The 21783-nt window shown below is 48.2% G+C and overlaps 1 protein-coding gene across 1 annotated transcript; it reads left to right on the forward strand.

Moving 5' to 3' along the window:
- Positions 1-1197: 1197 nt before the first annotated feature.
- Positions 1198-20503, forward strand: ESRRA (estrogen related receptor alpha). Its single transcript, XM_048512295.1, is given in 8 exon segments — positions 1198-1403; positions 4707-5052; positions 7989-8105; positions 12639-12764; positions 14825-14992; positions 15965-16164; positions 16166-16259; positions 19311-20503. Coding segments are annotated over 7 exon segments (1287 nt in total). The 5' UTR covers positions 1198-1403; positions 4707-4718; the 3' UTR covers positions 19559-20503.
- The last annotated feature ends 1280 nt before the right edge of the window (positions 20504-21783 follow it).

Below are 21783 nucleotides of genomic sequence, written 5' to 3' on the forward strand. Positions count from 1 at the left end.
GAGATGTTTTTGCCATCTGAGTTGACTAGGAAGTACAGTTTTAATGGAATCATTATTTCATAGATTTAAAGCTATTGTATTTATCTTGTTTTTATTAATTGTTGTCAATCGTCGCAAAAGGGGAGGGCAGCAGAGAAATTAAATAAACAAATACACTTGGGGAAGACATTCTGCAAGTGAGAAAGCCCAGTGCCTTGTAGCCACACACCATCCGTCAGAAAATGATGAGACACTGGAACAGGGCCTCCAAGAAAGCAGTGAACAATAAGGATGGGAAGAGGTGCTTCTTGAAGGTCCGTCAGGCCCAGATCTTTGGGGGCTTGCGAAAGCAACAACCAGCACCTTCCACTGAGCTCAGAAACACACCGGCAGCTTGTCCCTTCAACCTGCCAAGATGTGTTCCCAGTCATCTTTCCCGTCAGCAGTCTTGCATCTGCGCTCTGACTCGCCTGAAGTTTCCAAACAGGCTTCCCCCATGGGAAGCTTCCAAGCAAGCCTAGGAAAACTACAGCTTTCCGTCCTTGTCACGTCCCCTAGCATTCCCAGGTAAACTGCCTCTGTCTGCAGAAGTTCCCTCGCAGAGCACAATGTGTGAACACCCTTGAGCAAGCAGGAATGTCACAAATGTATAGAAGCCTTTGAAATAAATCCAATTTTAAAAAATAATTCCAAACAAAAGCTTTTTTTTAAAAAAATTAACGGCTTATTTGCAGGCTCACATGCCAAGGCGCCCTTTTGACCCCAGCGTGCTGTTTCCACCCGGGGGTCAGCCTACTGGGGAGGCAAGCGCCCCCACCCCCCGCCAGCCCTTTCCCACTCTTGCTTGTCCCCCAGTCTCTGGGAAGACGCGGAGGTCCCCTGGCCTCCATACGGAAGCGCCTTCTTTCCCTCTCCCCTCCCACCGTTCCTGCGTGACCTTGAGAGGGACGGAGAGAGGGAGGGCAGGGCACCTCCACGTTGGCTCCCGCTAAGTCCCGTTGGAAAAAAAAGGGGAGGGGGCCTGCTAGGCAATATCCGTCCTTTTGCAACGCCGTCTGCTCCCCCCAAAAAACAAAGCCCCGCTTGCAATCGCCCTTCCAAAGGGTCGCAGAAAGCGGGCGAGCGCAGCGCTCCGGAGAGGGGCGCGCGCGAGCCTCCCTGCGGGGGCGGGGGCCATGTGGGCCGGCGCCCCGCCCCTCTGCTCTGCATATTCACCGCCAGGCCCCGCCCCTCCCAGCTGGAGGAAACCGAGTAGGAAGTGGGTTGCGATGTCCTTTTGTGTCCTACAGCCGGAGCGAGGAGCCAGCGCGCAGCCCCAGTCGATGGCCCGGCCGGCGCCCGGCGCGCGGGGCCACTGAGCCGCCAGCCCGCACGCCCGCACGCCCGCAGCCAGGCGCGGACCCGAGCCCTCGTCCGCCGCCAAGGTCAGTGCTGTCGGTGGGTGGGGGGTCGCTGAGGATCGCCGCCTCCACCAGCCCCCACCCCGGACCGGCTCCATGTGACTGGCGCTGGAGGAGTGCGAGGGGGGGCAGACACGCACCTGGTGGTGCAAGGACCGAGTGACCGAGCTGGGGCGCTGGGGGTGGGAGGCACCAGGGGGAGGCACGGCGTGAGCCTCGGTCTCCGAGCGTGCCCGCACATGACACATCACGGGGGCTCCAGCAGACGAGGCGCCCCGGCGTGCAAGTGCTCCAGAAGTCGCATATGGAGACGGACAGACACATTGCCGGACGTGGAGATGCCTGCATGGACGTAAATCATGGGGGGCCTCACTAGCACACACGGCCTCACTAGCAGACGCGGGCTCTGTCGTGGAGGGGTTGCCACTGCAGGGCAGAACGACACTACTGGGCATGCTGCAGGGTGCATGGGTGGGGGGGGGGCACTAGATGTCTTTTCAGATGGATATACTAGTGGGGTTGACACTGCTGAGGAGTCCCAAGGAGGTCAAACAGTGCTACCTGGGGGAGCCATGTACTTTCACTGGTATAAATGGGTGCTGTGGAATTAGACCCATACAGGCCTACTTGCATACGTGCTTGGGACATATTTCCGCTACTATGGTAAACTGCCTCTGAAAGTGTCTTGCTTGAAAACCTTATGGGGTTGTCATAAATCGTCAGTGACTTGACAGCAAAAAAAAAAGGTGGGTCGTAGTGTTTCCTGCTTGTGCGGGTGTTCCATCAGACATAGTTATATGTTGTTGCTGCGGGGACAGGCAAATATTTGCCGGGACTGCAGGACGGCAGACGTGAGTTTGTAACATGCATACCGTAGCTGAGTCCCCTTGGAAGGGGACTTTGTGTGAGCAGAGAGGCTCCCATTGACCTGACTGTCATGACCACTAGAGGGGTACAGTGTTACATGGGGAAGGCGTGGCAGAAGTGAACTGCAAGAGGGTCAAAGGTCACAGGCAGGGGCTTTGCAGGAGAAAGACTCTCATCAGGGATTCAGATGGAAACATGATCAAAACTCACTATCAGGGTGCCAGAAGAAAAAAAGGTGTGTTTGTCTGCATTTTGGGCTCTGCGGGCCGGATGACAACGGCCAAGCATGTTTTCTTGATCGGGTGCGTGTTTCTGAGCTCTCTCACCACACCTGCAGCACAAGGACAGTTACAAGTCTGAACGGAATGCACACCCGCTTGTCTGTGGACGGCTTTGGCTAACTTACGGGTGTGTGACAGGGTGGGCAGAACTGGGCAATTGCAAATAAAGCCCCCCTCTCTTCTGGACCCCCTCCTTCCTCCTCTTGCACAAACTCCACGCCCTGTGCCGATTGGGTAAGGGAAGAGACACCACACTAAAGGGACAAAGGTCCAGCGACTGTCCTGGCAAAATGCGGAAAGATAGCCTCGTGAGTAGAAATGAGGGGAGTTATTCCTCAGTACCGCAAGCAACGCGCGTGGCAGCCTGTCTTTTATGTGTGAGCGTACGCTGCCGTGGGATGTCTTGGTGTTCACATGGGGCCGGTGTTTCTCCCTGGCTTGGAACGTGAGACCGAACTTGTAAAAGCAAAGTTGATACCGCGATCTCCTCACTCTGCTGGATGGTTCATTTGGAACTGGAGCGTATAAGATGGTTCCCATTGGTTTTACGGGTTCCCCAAACTCAGGGCGCAGAGACCTCCGACCCACCATTTGCAAAACTCTCATAATAAATTATTGGGTGGCGAAATCCCCCTCCGGGATCTGGTTTCTGAGGAGAGCAAAGAAGTAAAATATGTCATGTGGAGTGGAGAAGGGGGGGGCGGGTAAGGTATGCTGGTAAGAAACTCTGAGTCAGGCTGCAGCGGGAATGACGCGCTGCCGGCTTCAAGAGAGGTAGGGTGCCCAGTGGGCACTGGGAGGTCAGGCCGGGCTTGTCGGTCTGCTGGAAATAATCCTTATCTTCTTTCTGTAGTGTTAATAGGGGGTGGGGGTGGGGATGGGAATTTATGGTGGTTTGTATGTGTGTGGGGGGAGTTAATCCTTGTTGCACCGAAGTGGGGCAGAGCTATGGCAGGTTGTTGAGCCAAGAGGCTATTCCTGTCCTTGGGCTGTTTACATTTAACTCTTGAGCTTCCAGAGCGTTACGACGGCCAGACGCACGGCCCGTAATGTGGCTGCCACGGTGAGCCTTCTTCTGTGCCACCTCCGGTCCTGCCGGGGTGCCTGTTTGTGTCTCCCTGGAGTGACCTTGAGACTGTTCTGGATGCTGGTAGCTGTGCCAGCAGCTGAAGATGGGGAGGGCTGGACAGGATTTAGAGCAAAGTGGGATCTAGAGACTTAATGGCAGAACCTATCTCAAGAGGTTCCATACTCCTTAGCCTAGAAGCGTGGCAGAAATCCAGATTCTGAGGGACTATTTCAGTTTGCAGTATGTGAGTTAAGGCCTTTCTTGGGTCCTAGGGACTAGCGCTATTCTAGTGCTCATTTCATGGGGGTGAACAGTAGATTTGCTTGCGTTCTCCTGCTATCCAGTGTGGGCAGGGGACTGGGGATGTATTTTTCCTAATTCAAGCAGTGGAGCTGAGACCTTGTTCTTGCAGTCCTGGGAAATGTCACTTCGATGAATCCCAACTAGGAGGGCATTTTAGAGAAATACCTTCCGCTCTCCAAATGTCGGTGGGTGGACATAGGTGGGTTGCGTGCCTTCGACCCCTGCCGAATTTCTTTGGTCTGATTGGCAGAGGAATCCCTTCCAGATCGGCTGAGTTCCCCCCGGTTCAGAAGTTTCCACATTGATCTCAAACTGGCTGGACTTTTTTTGCCTGCCTACCTAGGTTGACTGGGTAAGATCAGAAGTGGCCCAGTATGACTTTCTGTGGTCCCTGAAGTATCGTTTGTGGTCACGTCCTATTGATTCTTATAAATGAGCCATTGGCAAGTAATCAGTGTATTTTTCTGAAACGCCAAGCTGGTTTTTAAAAAAGATGTATACATAAACAAACATATAACAGAGCAAGTTTAAGGCACCGCGGGAAATGTCTTGTAGTGCTACACATAGTGAGTGACTCTTCCACTGATTGCTACCTCTTCAGTGTAGACCAGGGGTGTCCAACTCTGGTGCTTCAGATGCTCATGGACTACAATTCCCATCAGCCCCTGCTGGCATGGCTGATGGGAATTGTAGTCCATGAACATCTGAAGCGTCAGAGTTGGACACCCCTGGCGTAAACCCTTGATACAAACACTCTGCCTAATGTCGCTGTTATCACAGCACCTGTGTGTTTCCCCCCTATTGTAGCCTCTTGCAATCATGTCGTCTCGGGAACGCCAAGCAGAATTTTTCATCAAAACGGAGCCAGCCTCCCCAGACAGCCTTGCTCAACATAGCCCAAGTGGTTCATCTGATACGAGTGCCAGTGGACCTCCCCAGGAACTTGAGAGCGTAGGACCGCTGCCTGCTGGGACAGGGGCACCCTGTCGGCGCCGTGATGATGATGCAGATGACCCGCCGGGGCGGGGCAAATACATGCTGAGTTCCATGCCCAAGCGGCTCTGCTTGGTGTGCGGGGATGTCGCCTCGGGGTATCACTACGGCGTGGCATCGTGTGAAGCGTGTAAGGCGTTCTTCAAGCGAACCATACAAGGTAAGCTTCCCCTTGACGCATCCTGAACGGTAAGCAGTGCCAAAGACCTTCCAAAGTTATTAAGAACGCAAGAAGAATCTTAGTAGATCACACATCAAAGGTCTTTCTAAACTACAAGATGCTGCTGAGAAGCCCAGAAGTAGAGCATGAAGGGAACAGTCTTCCCCTGTTGTTTGCTGTGGCACCTGGAATTGAGAGGTACATTATTCCTGGACATGGAGGTTCCGCATGATCATTGCTAATAACTTTTTGCGAGCTTTTCTATTTCTGTCTGATTTATAATAATGTCAAAACATTCCAGAAGAGTGAACTCATGCTGTTAAAAAAAATGACAATTTAAAAAAGTTTTTAAAGGATGTCTAATAGAGCTTATCAAATTCTGCCATAATTGAGGTGCTGTTCATCGGGCTATACTGACTGCAGTTGGGGTTTTTTTCACACCAGGAATTTGAGTAGTGTGTATGGAAGGTTTCATATCTGTGCTTATTAAATAACTAAATGAACCACTGTGTTGCTAGCCCTTGATGAAAAGTACCCTTGCTCAAAATATGTCAGCATTGGAGAATTCGTGTTAAAGACGCTTGGCGATCACCTTTTGAAAAAAATGTTTTGCTGCTGTAAGAAAATCCAGTTTTGCTAGTACTTTTTTCAAATAATCTAATAGTCACCATCGTATCTTATGGCAGTGAGTTCCAGAAGTAAATAATGTATTATGTGATGAGCTACATCACTCAACTTTGTTATCTGGGCTTAATTTGTGCCAGGGCTGAGTCCCCTATTCTGGGATTCAGCCCTGAAATGCATGAAAGAATAATACAAAGAAGAACATGTACATAGTCCCATTGTGGAACCAAATACAGTGGAACCTCCGTTTTCGTTGGTAATCTGTCCGAAAAGAATCGATGAAAACAGAAACCGATGAAAACCAAGGCAAACTTTTCCATAGGAATCAATGTAAATCCAATTAATCCATTCTAGGCACTCCAAAAAAACATACAAAAACCACATTTTTTTGGTGAATAAACATAGTGTTTAATGCTGAAAACAGTAACAAACAATCACGCTAGGACCGGCTTCAGAGCCAGTGGACCAATGTCGCACCAGAAAGCTGTCCAAGGAGGTCTGTTTCTGACACCTCTTTAAGATTTGTCTGAAATGGGGCAAGACATTGTCATTAAACAAGTTGCAGACACGGCCTGCAACAGCTTTGTCCGGGTGATTTTTCTCCACAAACTCCTGCACGTGACTGCAAATTGATGAAAACCGAGGCAAATTTTTCACTGAAAAAATTGATTAAAACCGAAACCGATTAAAACCGAAGGCAATGAAAACCGAGGTTCCACTGTAGTAACACACAGTGATCGGTAATCTTTGTCCTTCTCTGTTCCAAAGATTCTCTAAAGTAGAGATTACTACCCTGTTTCTCCGAAAATAAGACATCCCCTGAGAATAAGACGTAGTAGAGGTTTTGCTGAAATGCTAAATATAAAACATTCCCCGAAAGTAAGACGTAGCAAAGTTTTTGTTTAGAAGCATGCCTGTCGAACAGAACACCAGAGCATGCAGCTGTGGAGCGGAAAAAATAAGACATCCCCTGAAAATAAGACATAGCGCATCTTTGGGAGCAAAAATTAATATAAGACACTGTCTTGTTTTTGGAGAAACACGGTACCAACCAATAGAGCTCCATTTGCTTCTGTCTCTGCCCTGTGGTTTGCAGCTCATCTATTCCTCCGATGATGTCTGTTTCAAGGTGGAACCCAGCTGCCACCTGCAGGCTTCGGTTGGGCAAAATTCTTGGCCACTTTCCTAAAACATGGGGAATGGTACTCAGAAGAGCCACTAGTGGCAAATCAAAGAGCCACATGTGGCTCACTGAGTATCATTGCTATAGAATGACTTACAAACAGGACAGGGCCCAAGTCTGTAAAGGCTTGCTCTGTTCTCGGAGGCTGTTGTGGATGTGTTCAGCCATAAAGTTTGCTGGGTGACCTTGGACAAATCCCTCTATCCCAGGAAAACACACCTGACAATGTTGTTGTGGAAATAAAATAGGAGAATCTCATGCATGTTGCTCTGAACACCATGGAGGATTAAATAAATAATAGTACAGATGAATCAAAGCAGACCTGTGCAAGAGATCATCTAGGAACCCCCCGTATACACCACCTTGAGTTCCGCAAAAGAGGAAAGAGGAAAGGAAGAATCAATTGCACCTTTATCTAATCCTTGATAAAACTCCTGCATATCTAAGCACACCTTTCATATAGATACTTGTTTCAGCCTCTTAACCGTCCCTCTTTTATGAACAATTGAAGCTACCTTATGCTGACTGCCTTCAAGCATCATGACCAACCCCAGTGTGTTGGCAATGGGCATGAATACAGATTTCTGTCATTCTTTCTTGCTCTCTTCTTCCTCCCCTCCCTCTCAATCAAAACTTTCCTGGGGTGAAAATCCTTGACGTCAGAACGCAGGTTTCTAGGAGACCATGGCAAATTGGAGTCCAATTCAGTGTTTCCCTGGTCCAGCAGTTTTCAGTAACGCTCCTCATGTGAATGGAAGGAGCTTGCAGGCATGAAAAACCAGCTGTGCTCTTGCCCAGAGGTCCAGATATAACCACTGAATCAGTGAAAGGGACACATCTGGCTCCCAATTGTCTAATGTGACAGATTTTACTCCAGGGTTTGCAGCAAAGTATTCTACCGCCTGCTACCTGATTGTTAGAGTGGTTCTTAGGATAGATACTGCACTTCCTGGATTGTCTTGTCCTCACAGGAAAAATCCAGTTGCAAATGACTGCAGAGGTGCAATATCCAATGCTGTGTGGATGCAGCTTTAAAGGAGATGCTGAGGCTTGAACCTGGGACTTTCCGCACGCAATGCAGATGTTCTGCCACTGAACCATGGCCTCCTTCTCTCTCATTCTCTCCCAGGCAGTATTGAGTACAGCTGTCCAGCCACCAACGAGTGTGAGATAACAAAGCGGCGTCGGAAGGCTTGCCAGGCATGCCGGTTCACCAAGTGCCTGCGTGTGGGCATGCTCAAAGAAGGTATGGCTTTGGGGGAATGCTCCTAAATCTTCACAGGGTTGACCAAGAAGGAGGTCAGGAGAGATGTTGCAGAAATCAAGAAACCTTCCGGGAGGGTGGTGCAGGGCCTGATGGAGAATGAGCAAGAGGGCATGAAAGCTCAGGGGATATTGACAGGCAACCTTTTGGGAGAAAGGAAAAGATTTGCTCATTTGCCTAATTAGGTATTAGGGTTGCAAGCTGTAATTGATTTGGGCTATGCTGAAAAACAAAACTAAAGCTTGGATTGAGTGGCTTTCGAGTGGTGTGGGGGAATTCAGAGGTTTCCAAAAAGCATACTGGGTTCTTCTTAGGGAGAGGGCAGACAAACCTCATAAGAACAAGCCAGTTGGATCAGACCAGAGTCCATCTAGTCCAGCTCTCTGCTACTCGCAGTGGCCCACCAGGTGCCTTTGGGAGCTCACATGCAGGATGTGAAAGCAATGGCCTTCTACGGCTGTTGCTCCTGAGCACCTGGTCTGTTAAGGCATTTCTCAGATCAAGGAGGATCAAGATTGGTAGCCATAGATCAACTTCTCCTCCATAAATCTGTCCAAACCCTTTTTAAAGTTATCCAGGTTAGTGGCCATCACCACCTCCTGTGGCAGCATATTCCAAACACCAATCACATGTTGCGTGAAAAAATGTTTCCTTTTATTAGTCCTTATTCTTCCCCCCAGCATTTTCAATGTATGCCCTCCTTCAGAAGCTGTCCGCTATCAATATTCACATATGGCGTGCTGTACCAGAGAGTCCTGTTGTGTTCTATATTCCTGGTGCCTTCAAGGTGAAGATGAAGGCTGAAATGCCTGAACAAGAAGCAAGTGTTTGTTCTACAATATGTCCCATAATCCTTTGCAAAGAACATGGATGCCATAGTAGCTGAGCCGGGGTTCCTCAGCGCGGAAGTCAGTGCGAAGAAGGTTCTCTCAAGAAGGAAAGGTGGAAAAGCACCACTTTGGTTGAATACTCAGGGAGGCCCACAAAAAAACCATGGAGCGTAAATTTGAATCAATGTGGCTAAACGTTAAGGAGACATTGGTATATCATCAAGGGGGTGTCCTTTCATTCTGTGGTACCGCTGTGAGGACAAGAGCCAGTGTGGTGTAGTGGTTAAGAGCAGGTGGATTCTAATCTGGAGAATCAGCTTTGATTCCCCACTCCTCCACCCGAGTGGCAGAGGCTTATCTGGTGAACCAGATGTGTTTCTGCACTCCCGCATTCCTGTTGGGTGACCTTGGGCCAGTCACAGTTCTCTCAGAACTCTCTCAGCCCCACCTACCTCACAAGGTGTCTGTCTGGGGAGAGGAAGGGAAAGGAATTTGTAAGCCACCTTGAGTCTCCTTACAGGAGAGAAAGGTGGGATATAAATCCAAAACTCTTCTTCTTTTCTTCTTTATTGTCTGAAAATTGCACTTCGGTCAAGCATGTGTAATATTCATTTATTTAAAGTTATTTGTTTAAAAAACAGATCAACAAGAATTTTTAGGCAGCTCTAAGCTTATTGTATTGTCGAAGGCTTTCACGGCCGGAATCACTGGGGGGCTGTGTGGTTTCCGGGCTGTATGGCCGTGTTCCTTAGGAGAGAATGCTGCTAGAACATGGCCATACAGCCCGGAAACCACACAGCACTCTAAGCTTATTGTTCTAAAAATTCAAGGCTGCTAATTGTTTTTTTTAAAGCATACAAAAACTCTAAACTAGGGATCAGTTTAATGGTGATCTTGCATTTCCTGGACACTACCGCATCAGGCAGTGGGAGGGGAGGCAGCCTGTCTTGAGTGTTCTCCACCATAGGGAAAAACCACCATCCATCTCTGAACATGTAAGAAACAAGCAATGTCAAGTAGCAGACCTGGACCTCTCTATATATGTAATGATGGAGTTATAAGACTTGCTCAGTTTGATACCATATGTTGGTTTAATATTGAATCACGAACAACCTTTTTGTTACATTGTATTGAAATAGTGTTAAATGAAAAAGATCTTAAAGGGAAAAACATCTAAATATATTATGGATGGATGACAATAGATGAATGTCATTTTTAGATGTTTATGTTTAGATTTATAATAGTAATCACCATTGCAATTTTTAAATTTATATTATCACAATGTACTCTACATACCCTGTTTCCCCGAAAATAAGACATCCCCGGAGAATAAGACATAGTAGAGGTTTTGCTGAAGTGCTAAATATAAAGCATCCCCCGAAAGTAAGACGTAGCAAAGTTTTTGTTTGGAAGCATGCCCGTCAAACAGAACACCAGAGCATGCAGCTGTGGAGTGGAAAAATAAGACATCCCCTGAAAATAAGACATAGCGCATCTTTGGGAGCAAAAATTAATATAAGAAATTGTCTTATTTTTGCGGAAACACGGTAATACTCTTTAACATTATTACTGTGTTTATCAAGTATTGTGTAGTGTAGAGCCCATGGTGTAGAGCGGTAAGCTATTGTACTGCAGTCGAAGCTCTGCTCATGACCTGAGTTTGAACCCAACATAGGGTTCAGGTAGCCCGCTGAAGGTTGACTCAGCCTTCCGTCCTTCCGAGGTCGGTAAAATGAGCACCCAGCTTGCTGGGGGTAAATGTAGGTGACTGGGAAAGGCAACGGCAGTCAATCCTGTAAACATAGCTTGCCTAGTAAGCATCATGATGTGATGTCACCCCGTGGGTCAGTAATGGCCTGCTGCTTGCACAGGGGACTACACTTATCTTTATAGTATGCTTTAAGAAAAATACTTTCCCCCTTCTTGTATGGAAAGGACCAATGCAAGAAAAAACAGCCCTAACAATAAAAACCTAAGGATCTGCACAAATACTCTTGCCAATATGTTACAACTTCCTAGGCCTCTGGATGAGAGTTCAATTGTAATGAAAGGCCAACAACCAGCTAAAGGCCAACAACTGGGGATAGGATATAAATCCATTAAAAGGAAAGAAAGAAAGAAAGAAAGAAAGAAAGAAAGAAAGAAAGAAAGAAAGAAAGAAAGAAAGAAAGAAAGAAAGAAAGAAAGAAAGAAAGAAAGAAAGAAAGAAAGAAAGAAAGAAAGAAAGAAAGAAAGAACTGGCAGCTGTGATAGCCAATATAAAAAAAGAAACTAGCAATGTCATTGGAGGAAGTATGAGCTGGACATCTCTATACATGCAATTACAGAGTCATGAGATTGGCTCTGTTTGATATAGTATGTTGGTTTTTTAGTGTTCTTTGATTATGCTCTCTGAACACTGCATTCATCATAAAATGGAAATGACTTCTGCCATTCAACTGACACTTTTAGTCTGCACAACACAGGTAAAGAGATGTTCAGCTGGCCAAATTTCATGGGAGAGGGGAATCTAATTTAAAGTAGCTGAGTCCTAGGTACACCCAAAATATTCCTTCAGTTCCTTTCTCTGTTTTTTAACATTCTGTCAAAAGTTCACCAGCAGTACAAGAATCTTCCTTACATTGGCTTGATTAAAACAGATGTTACATATTTAATAAAGTTATGAGATTTCCAAGTTCCCATTTCAAACGTTCAGTGGTGTGTTTTGAGCACTTGCAGAGTGAATGCTGTTCCAATTTTACACATGTTCCCCAAAAAAGGTGGGGCTGAATCCACTGTACCACAGGTAAAGCATATTTGCAGAATGGGACACTGTCCCTTCCTGCTGCATCCCACTGAACCTCTGGGGCAAATTGTAGACTGATGGACAACTAATGACCCCCCCCCCTTTCACAAATAGAAGTGCCATTCTATTGGTATAAAGTTTATATTATAAACGCTCTTCTGTTATTCTGGAGCAAGAGCCCCTTTGGAGGCAGCCCAAGCAAATCGAAGCTACAACTGCGATTTGAACTTCTGATCCACCTGAGCAACACAGATGTTGTACTGGTTGGCTATGCTGGCAGGAGTTGATAGGAATCGTAGTCCAAGAACATCAGGAGGGCCAGAGTTGGACACCCCTGTTTAAAAGATCTTGAAAGGCCTTCTGAAAGGTATTCTTCTGACAGATCTTGCTCTATAATGTGATCTGTAACAACGGAGCCAAAGCTGAGAAGACTCTGCTCCATCTCATGCCTAACTTTAGAGAAGGGGGGGGGGATCCTGAGGAGCTGATTATAATAGATAAAGAAGCTCATCTAGAGAGAGGCATGCTTCAAAAGGACCTGTCAAAACGGACACCTTAAATTCTGCCTGGAGACCTGGGGATAGGCCATGCTGTTGCCTCAGGAGAGGCCAAATTCATAGGAGAGATGTTCTAAGCATGCAAAGACTGCCTTGCCACCAAGTTTATTTATTAATTTGAAGTATTGATAACCTGACTTTCTTCTTGGTTCAAGGCAGCTTATAGTAACAAGTTAGTATATCTCTGCAGCTCAGCTGCATATCTCTGGACTAGATTTGACTCTGGTAGCCCAGTAAAGGTTCATCTCTTCTCTTGCCTTTTTCAAAATTATTATATTTAGTGGTGTTGCAGAACATTTCTTCATTGTCTTTCTCTTCTCTCCTATCCTGGTTAACTTGGCAGGGGTACGTCTAGACCGGGTGCGGGGTGGGAGGCAGAAGTACAAGCGCCGGCCTGACATGGAAGGGGCCACCTACGCCAGCACTTTCGTCTCCCCACAGATTGCTACAGGAACTGCAAAAAAACCAGGTGAGTGGAACAAAAGGAGGGAAAGGCCCACCTCTCTTCATCCCACACCTGAGGTATCTGAGACACAACCAGAGCGAAATGATTCCTGAGGCAATGCTTCTCTTCCCTGAAGAGGTGTGTGGGCTGGAATCCCCTTGTGGCTTTGAGGCCCTGGGGCTGGTGGTGCCATTGTGCAAGTTAGCTGCTGATGAGAGTGTTCCACACAGCTGGCCACTTAAAGGTGTCATTTATTTGCCACAGGTACCAAGGCTGCCATTAATTTCAAGCCTGATGAAGCTACTGGTGGGATTGGCCCAGTCACTGGTTCCTTAAGTGGCAGTTCCCATTGCCATGGCAACATGACTGGCACAACCAGAAGGCAGCCAGGAAGGAAGGGGAGAGAGTGGGAGGTGGATTGAAGGGTTTAATATGGAGGCGAAATATGCAAATTGTTCTGCCCTCCTTTGCCATTTAGAAGGCAGGTAGAGGGTTGGCAGTCGAGACTCCCCCACATAAAATCAATGGCCTTGAAAAGCAGCACATGGGAGAGAAGGCTATACTAGAGCCCTTCTTGCTGGCACGAAAGTGATCCAAACAGGGTGCATTTTTGACCCCGGAGTGCAGTCAGTCATGAGATCGCCCACATGTGGTTTGTCCCAGTGTACAGATTGATGAGGCTTTCAGCTAGGATTGCCCACTCTTGAGTTGCAGACTTTCTGAAGGTTTGAGGTGAAGCTTGGGGAAAGCAGGGGTCTTGGCAGGGTATAATGCTGTAAAGTCTGTGCTCCAAAGCAGACGTTTTCCTTAGGGGGACTGATTTCTGTCATCTGGAAATCAGTTCCAATTCCGGGAGATCTCCAGACCCCGCTTGGATGTCTGCTTTCAGTGATAAGTGACAAGGGAGGGGATTTTGTACTTATGTTGCCTTATGATGCATTAGCGCATTTGCTAATCAAGTTGCCCCTGAGTGCACTGAGACATTACTAAAAGGGGAAAGTGAAGGTGTGCTGAACTCTACTAATGAGTGCTCTCATTCACTTCAAGTACAAAGAGTTGGGGGGGAGGAGAGGAAACAGGGATAACTCCCTCTGACACACATGTGTCCTGATTTTTAGGATAAATCATGTGCCTCTTCATACAAAGCATAACGAACTTGTAAAACTCACAAGTTAATTTTAGATGGCTTTTAAAGGGCAAACTCGTGGAAGAGGAGAGACTCTTCACAATGATGGCTAAATAAAACCTCCATGCACAGGGGCAGTGAACTGTAAACATCAGTGACTGCGGGGAAAGCCACACAGGAGGCCATTGGCGTGCATGCCATGTTTATAGGCCTTCCAAGAGAAACATAATTATTTACTGTAAATTTATTTCTCACCCATTACCAGAGGTGGGATCCAGCAGGTTCTCACAGGTTCCCGAGAGTAGGTTACTAATTATTTGTGTGTGCCGAGAGGGGGTTACTAATTGGTGATTTTGCCATGTGATTTTTGCCTTAGTTACGCCCCTCCTCTCAGCAGTAGCACGCAGAACTTGAAGCAGTCTAGCAGGAGGTGCACCGGCGTGCGAGGCAGCCTGTGCCTGCGTGCATTCGTTTCCCGCCCAAGGACCGGCGCAGCGGCTGCGTCCTTGCCACAGCCCCGCCCAGGAATGCCCCGCCCCCGTCGTGCCCCGCCCAGCCCCATTGGCCCTACGCCACAGTTTGAATCCCACCACCATGGGAACCTGTTGCTAAAATTTTTGGATCCTGCCACTGCCCATTACCAAGTCCCTGAGGAGGGAACAATTATTAAAGAGCATAAAAATACAATCATAAAACCATCCTAAGTCTCCTTCATAAAACCTCCCCATTCTCCACCCTAACCCACCCTCCTAAAATTACACAGTCCAACCCACATGGAGTCCACCCTAACAAATATCCGAATTTGGGCTGGGCTGAACCAGGAGAGAGCTGGTACAGGTGAGAGCAGGTGTCAGAATAAAAGGGAGTATAAGCATAAATTGCAGGATAAAAGGAGCTGGACCGACCCAGCATTGGGCTTGCCCCGCAGGCCTATTCTTATGTTTTTTTTACTCTCCAGCTCCAATGAACACAATGGTGTCGCACTTGCTGGTGGCGGAACCTGAAAAGTTGTATGCCATGCCTGATCCTGCACTTCCTGACGGACCCGCCAAGGCTGCAAGCACTCTCTGTGACCTGGCTGACCGGGAGATTGTAGTCATCATCGGCTGGGCCAAAAACATACCTGGTGAGAATGGGATGAGTACGCAGCAGAGTTGAACTTCCTCCTGCTTAGAGCCAGCATGGTGTAGTGGTTAAGAGCAGGTATACTCTAATCTGGAGAACTTGGGTTGACTCCCCACTCTGCCACTTGAGCTGTGGAGACTTATCTGGTGAACCAGATTAGCTTGTGCACTCCCAACACACGCCAGCTGGGTGACCTTGGACTAGTCACAGTTCTTCCCAGCTCTCTCAGCCTCACAGGGTGTTTGTTGTGAGGGGGGAAGGGAAAGGAGTTTATAAGCCCCTTTGGGTCTCTTTGCAGGAGAGAAAGGGGGGATAATAAATCCAGCTCTTCTTTTTCTCCCCTCCTCAAATCCCATTCTCCCCAAGGTCCACTCCTAAAATCTCCAGGAATTTCACAACCTGCTGCTGGCAACCCTGAGAGAAGCCAAAGTCTTTTCTGGTCGTTGCCTGATGTATACTGCTTTTGACCATGGGGGTTACATTTAACCAGCACAGCTAATAGGCCTATCCTCCGTGAAGACCTTCTGTGACAATTTATAAGTTTATAAGCCTCTTTGAGTCCCCTTACAGGAGAGAAAGGGGGGATATAAATTCAGACTCCTACTCCTTCTTCTTCCCATCTGCTGAACCACACTGTTTCCCAATGCCCTTTTAACCACATACCATGGTGGAATGAAGTTTTGAACTAGGGTCTCCCAGAAACTAACCACTGCACCACACTAGCTTTTGTTTCACACAGTGAAACTGGCGCCCACATGGCTGTGCTATTTCCTCTTCCGGTATCTTCTGTTAATCTAGCTTTTTAATAATTTCTGGCCTAATAATTTCTGGCCTAGGAAGAAAAGAACCAGTATCTTAAAACACTCGTGCTTGGTCGCCTAGAGATAATTCTCACTCGCCCCAGGTGACCGTGTAAATGGCTGCTATTTTAATCCCTTTCTCCTGCTTTCTTGATCTGTTCTCTCCGAGGCAGGATTTCCAGCGCTGTCCTTGGCAGACCAGATGTCCGTGCTGCAGAGCGTATGGCTGGAGGTCTTGCTGCTGGGGGTGGCCTGGCGCTCTCTGCCCTGGCTTGAAGACCCGGAGATCGTCTTCTTGCGGAGAGACTTCAGCATGTTAGATCGCAGGAAGCCGCTTCGAGCGGCAGGAGCTGGGCTAGAGAGCTCAGCAGTCAGTTCCCGTCCTGCAGCTGGTGCGCAAATACCGTGCTCTGCGCCTGGAGCGGGAAGAGTATGTGCTTCTCAAGGCGTTGGCGCTTGCCAACTCGGGTAAGCTCCAGGGTGAAGCGGGGAGGGGCTCGTGAGAGTGTGATTTGCAAAGAGTTTAAGGCAGGAGCAAAGATAGTGTCCGAACATACAGTTTTGCATTGAAACTGCTCAGCAGAAAAAATGGAAGAGCCAATGGTAAAAGGTCTGGAATCCAGCCTTACAAAGAGAGACTTAGGGAGCTGGGGATGTTTAATCTGGAAAGGTGAAGGTTAAGGGGGGCATGATAACTATGTTTCAGTATTTGAAGGGACGCCATGTCGAAGAGGGAGCAAGCTTGTTTTCTGCTGCCTCAGAGACTAGGACCATGGTGGCGAACCTTTGGCACTCCAGCTGTTATGGACTACAATTCCCATCAGCCCCTGCCAGCATGGCCAATTGGTCATGCTGGCAGGGGCTGATGGGAATTGTAGTCCATAACATCTGGAGTGCCAAAGGTTCACCACCACTGACTAGGACACGGAGTAATGGATTCAAGGTGCAGGAAAAGAGATTCCACCTAAACATTAGGAAGAACTTTCTGACCGTCAGGGCTGTTCAACAGTGGAATTCACTGCCTCGGAGGGTGGTGGAATCTCCTCCTTTGGAGGTTTTTAATCAGAGGATGGATGATCATATGTCCGGAGTGCTTTGATTGTGTGTTTCTGCAGTGCAGGGGGTTGGACTTGATAGCCCTTCTGGTCTCTTCCAACTCTATGATTCTGACTTTGGAGTGGGTCATCAAGTCACAGCCAGTTTGTGGCAATCCCAGGGGATTGTCAGACCTGGATAGCCCAAGGCAGCCTAATCTTGTCAGATCTCAGAAGCTAAGCAGGGTGGGCCCTGGTTAGTATTTGGATGGGAGACCAGCAAGGAAGGGTTGTGACGCAGAGGCAGACAATAGCAAAACCACCTCTGAAATCTCTTGCCTTGAAAATCGTACAGGATTGCCATAAGTCAGCTGCGACTTGATAGTGGGGAACAAAAATCAAGGCAAGAGATGTGCAGAGGTGGTTTGCCATTGCTTGCCTCTGCATAACAACCCTAAACTTCCTTGGTGGTCTCCCATCTGCATACTAACTGGCACCGACTCTGCTTAGCTTCTAAGATCTGATGAGATCAGGAGAGCCTGCCATATACAGGTCAGGGCAAAATATTTGTTTCTTTAACAAAAAAACCCCAACAGATTTACCTTGGTGTTATCTCCGTAGTGGAAACCCAAGATAACTAGCAAAGTCCACACTATCAAAAAGGGTCATGCAAAACAATATCCATAACCTCCCAACAATGGACTGTAACATTCTACTGCAAATGTCTATTTAAAATTTGTTTCCCAGCTTTCCCATGAATTAGTGAAAAGTTTCTGGGATGGAAGTCAAGTGCTGAGATACTGCTTTAGTTTCCTCGATTGGGTGTACTGACCATTGAAGGAGCCAGGAGCCGGGTTTCTGTGTTTCCCTCCAGCATTACAATATGCCAACTTCAGCAAGCTTTGGCATATTATTTTCATGGCTTGAAAACAAATCGATGGGCTTCCTTTTTACCCAGCTTCAAAGCAAATAGGGTTTTCCCCCCCAGAGGATAGCTGTGTTGGTCTGCAGTAGAAGAACTGGATTCAATCCAGTACCACCTAAGTTAACATCTGTACCCCCAAAAAATAACATTTTTGGGGGTACAAGATTTTGAGATTCAAAGCGTCCTTAGTCGTAAGTGACATAGGCAGCTTGAGTGTCAAAAAGGTATACCCCAAAAAATCTTGTTGGTCTCTAAGGCGGTCCTGGACTCCCATCTAGGTTCTTTATTTGTTTATTTTTATACTTGGGTGTTATGTAATTGAAGTGATTTAATGGTGGGAGGAAAAGAACTGTGGGCAGATTGGGTTACTGGGTGCTGACGCGTATCGGGGGGAAATGGCGCTTGGAGAAAACCGCTTCTCCAGGCACCCCCAGCACCCACCCAGATGTTCGTGGGCATGGCTTGGGGGGCCCGAGTCACGCCCTGGCCAGCATGCACAGGGAGCGAGATTTGGGGGCGAGGTTGAGCCCTGCCCCCAGCCTCCATGCAGGCCAGCAAGATCTGGGGAGGGCCAAAGCTGGTCTGCACAGAGGCTGGGTGGTGGGACTCAGGGGCAGGGCTGCCCACCCCGAGCCCCTCCCATGGCCTCCTTACAGGGCAAGTCCTGCCCCCCAGGCTCCGTGCAGGCTGGCAGGGCCTCATGAGGGCAAAAGCCAGCCTGCACGGGGCGGGGCTCTGTGGCAGCGGGCGCCATGGCCACCTGCTGCTGAGCCCCGCCCCCCACATGACCACAAGGCGGAGCTTGGTGGCTGAGGCGCATGCTTTTTGGTCACATGGGGGGGTGCCTGGCAAAAGGTGTGCTCCCAGGGACATGGATGACCCCATGTCCCTATAGGCCGTACGCCTCTGACTGGGTGTCACGTTTCTGCTTTATTTCACTGCTTTACTTCACTAGGAGCAGCAGTGGCGTAGGAGGTTAAGAGCTCGTGTATCTAATCTGGAGGAACTGGGTTTGATTCTCTGCTCTGCCGCCTGAGCTGTGGAGGCTTATCTGGCGAATTCAGATTAGCCTGTACACTCCCACACACGCCAGCTGGGTGACCTTGGGCTAGTCACAGCTTCTCGGAGCTCTCTCAGCCCCACCTACCTCATAGGGTGTTTGTTGTGAGGGGGGAAGGGCAAGGAGATTGTCAGCCCCTTTGAGTCTCCTGCAGGAGAGAAAGCGGGGGATATAAATCCAAAAAAACCCTCTTCACTGATCTACAATCCCCTGGACCACATAGTTTTTAGGGCCATTGCCTCCGCAAAGCTTTGAGTGTAGGCCTGTTGCGCACATCTTGTGTGCCTCATCCAATGCGAAGTTAAGTGTTTCTGCTTCCAATGCTTTGGGCTCCAGATTGTGACAGTTATTACACTATAGGCCAGTGGAATAGTGGACACTCTTATTGAGGCTGGCTTTTGATTCTGCTCTGGTCTGCCGCCTCATAATGGTCCGAAGTAGCTGACTCCAATAGCGAGCCTGTCTCTCTCTCCACCCAAATCCTCCCCCCCTTCTTCCAGATTCCGTGCATATTGAAGATATGGCTGCCGTCCAGCGGCTCCGGGATGTTCTCCATGAGGCACTACTGGAATATGAAGCGTCGCGTCGTCCCGAGGAACCCCGCCACGCCGGACGCCTCCTCCTCACTCTGCCCCTGCTGCGCCAGACAGCCACCCGTGTCCTCCACCATTTCTACAGCCTCAAGTTGGAGGGCAAAGTCCCCATGCATAAGCTTTTCCTGGAGATGTTGGAGGCCATGATGGACTGAAGGATAGGCCATAGGGGGCAGGATTGGGCCTGGGTGGAGGAACAAATATCCCTGGGAGTGCAGTGCAGGTAGACAGGGATCAGGGCCAGGCAGAGAGAGGAATGGACTTAAGGCCTGGATCAGGTTCCTCGTTAAGCTGAATCCCTGCTGCCGTTCATCTGCATTTTTTAAACACATTTCAGAAATGTATGCAAACGTAACAACCGCCCACTGCTTTGCACTGAGGCTAATGGAAATGGACCCAGCCACCAGGAAGAACTGTTTTAAAACCAGGCTGCCGGAAACCCCTTCCCGCATATGACAGCAGGACTGAGAGCGGGGGAGGGATGTGGAGAAAGTTTGGACAGTCACACTGGAAGCCATATTTTAATTTATTAATGCAGGGGAGGGATGTGGGTGGGGGTTTTGCCACTGTAAACGTAGCTTGGAAGCCATATTGGATTTGAGTGGCATGACGGGGGAGGGAGAGGGAATGTCACCTGTTGCGTGTGGGGGGGAGAGAGGGGAAATGATTGGATCCTTCTTTCCAAGGAGTCAGGAAAGGGATGTGGAGCAACATAAATCAACCCCTACCCTACCCCTGCTATTCATATTGACGGACATCCCCTCCTCAACTCCACTTCTGTTTTTCTCCTGGGCTGGGCCCAACCAAATGCACCTTAAGGGGTGGGGTGGGGATATTAAAAACAAAAGCTTCACAGCTCCAGGAATGATGAGGGAGACAAATGGGATTGGAAAGGGAGGGGGGGAGGGGGAATAACACTTTTACCTTGTCTGTTGTGTAGCTATCCAGAATCCCTGGAAAGGATGGAGCAATACCCTCCCCTCAGAGCCAGCGTGGTGTAGCGGTTAAGAGCAGGTGGATTCTAATCTGGAGAATCAGGTTCGGTTCCTCACTCCTCCACCTGAGTGGCAGAAGCTTATCTGGTGAACCAGATGTTTCTGCACTCCTGCATTCCTGCTGGGTGACCTTGGGCTAGTGAGTTCTTCGGGACTCTCTCAGCCCCACCTACCTCACAAGGTGTCTGTTGTGGGGAGGGGAGCTTGTAAACCACCTTGAGTCTCCTTACAGGGGAGAAAGGCGGAATATAAATCCACACTCTTCTTTTTCATTCTTCACCACCTCATGATAACCCCTCCCCATGCTCTCTCACTCCTGAGAATGTTGCATTACCACTTTTAAGCAATAAATGAAGCAAATACTTGGGGCTGTCTTTCATTCAGTGGGAAGGGGCAGGATCCTATCTCATACTTTGTGAGAAGCCTGCCTTAAGGTTTAAAGATGGGGGGGTTATTACAGAAGACAGCTTTAGAGCTCCACCCAGCAGAGTTCCCTTGTAGTTCCCTTGTAGCAATAGTTGAAAAGGCAATGATGCTTTTTTTTTCAGGGGCAATTTCTCCCCCCCCCCCCCCCCGAAGCTAAGTGGCTATTCCTCCTCCCCCCCAGACCAATCAAGCCAACTCCATCTTCTGCCCAAAGCAATAAACCCCACCCCGCCCTTCTGACCCACTGGAATAAGAAGGGAGGCTGCATGGCCTATAGCTGAGAGCCGTGTACATAGCAATATATTTTACTGTATATTTGTTGCAGGAAACTAAATCTACCCCATTTCCAGCTCATTTTCCCTCCGCACGGGTGGGGCTGCAGCCTCCCTGGCCCTGCCTAGACGGGAGGGAAGTTAGAAGTTGGAGGAATTTTTTAATTAAATTATGTGTGTGTACATATTATAAATACCTCTGATTTGTGTTTAGGCGCCTGCACATACACATACATAGAGAGCTCTATTACCGAACAAATAAAAGAGGCCGCTATAGCCTAATAAAGAGTCATTTGATATCTGTGGTCTTTTTGACTGTAGGCGTTGGGGCTTGAGAAAACGGGGGCTCCTGGTGATATAGGATGCGGGAGACCCAGGATCATTGCCATGAAGTGGAATCGTCAGCACTCTTACGTTACCCATTTAGTTAGTTGGCCTTGCATGTGCGTCAGTATTATGATCATAGACCGGCATAAGGTAAATAAGATGAAGGATAAAACATTCAAGGATAAAGCATATGAAAATAGTAGATACTTACATAAAAATAAATAAAAGCAGAAGAACCTACTGGTAAAAAGAAGTTGGGAACACAAAAGGTAAGGGAATACAAGCATAAGCACTAAAGGGAAATAGAAACTTTGAAAACTATAAAAAGGAGACAGTCGTAATAAGCAATAGAACTGGTAC

The sequence above is a fragment of the Sphaerodactylus townsendi genome, linkage group LG01, assembly GCF_021028975.2.
Source record: "Sphaerodactylus townsendi isolate TG3544 linkage group LG01, MPM_Stown_v2.3, whole genome shotgun sequence".
NCBI lineage: Eukaryota > Metazoa > Chordata > Lepidosauria > Squamata > Sphaerodactylidae > Sphaerodactylus > Sphaerodactylus townsendi.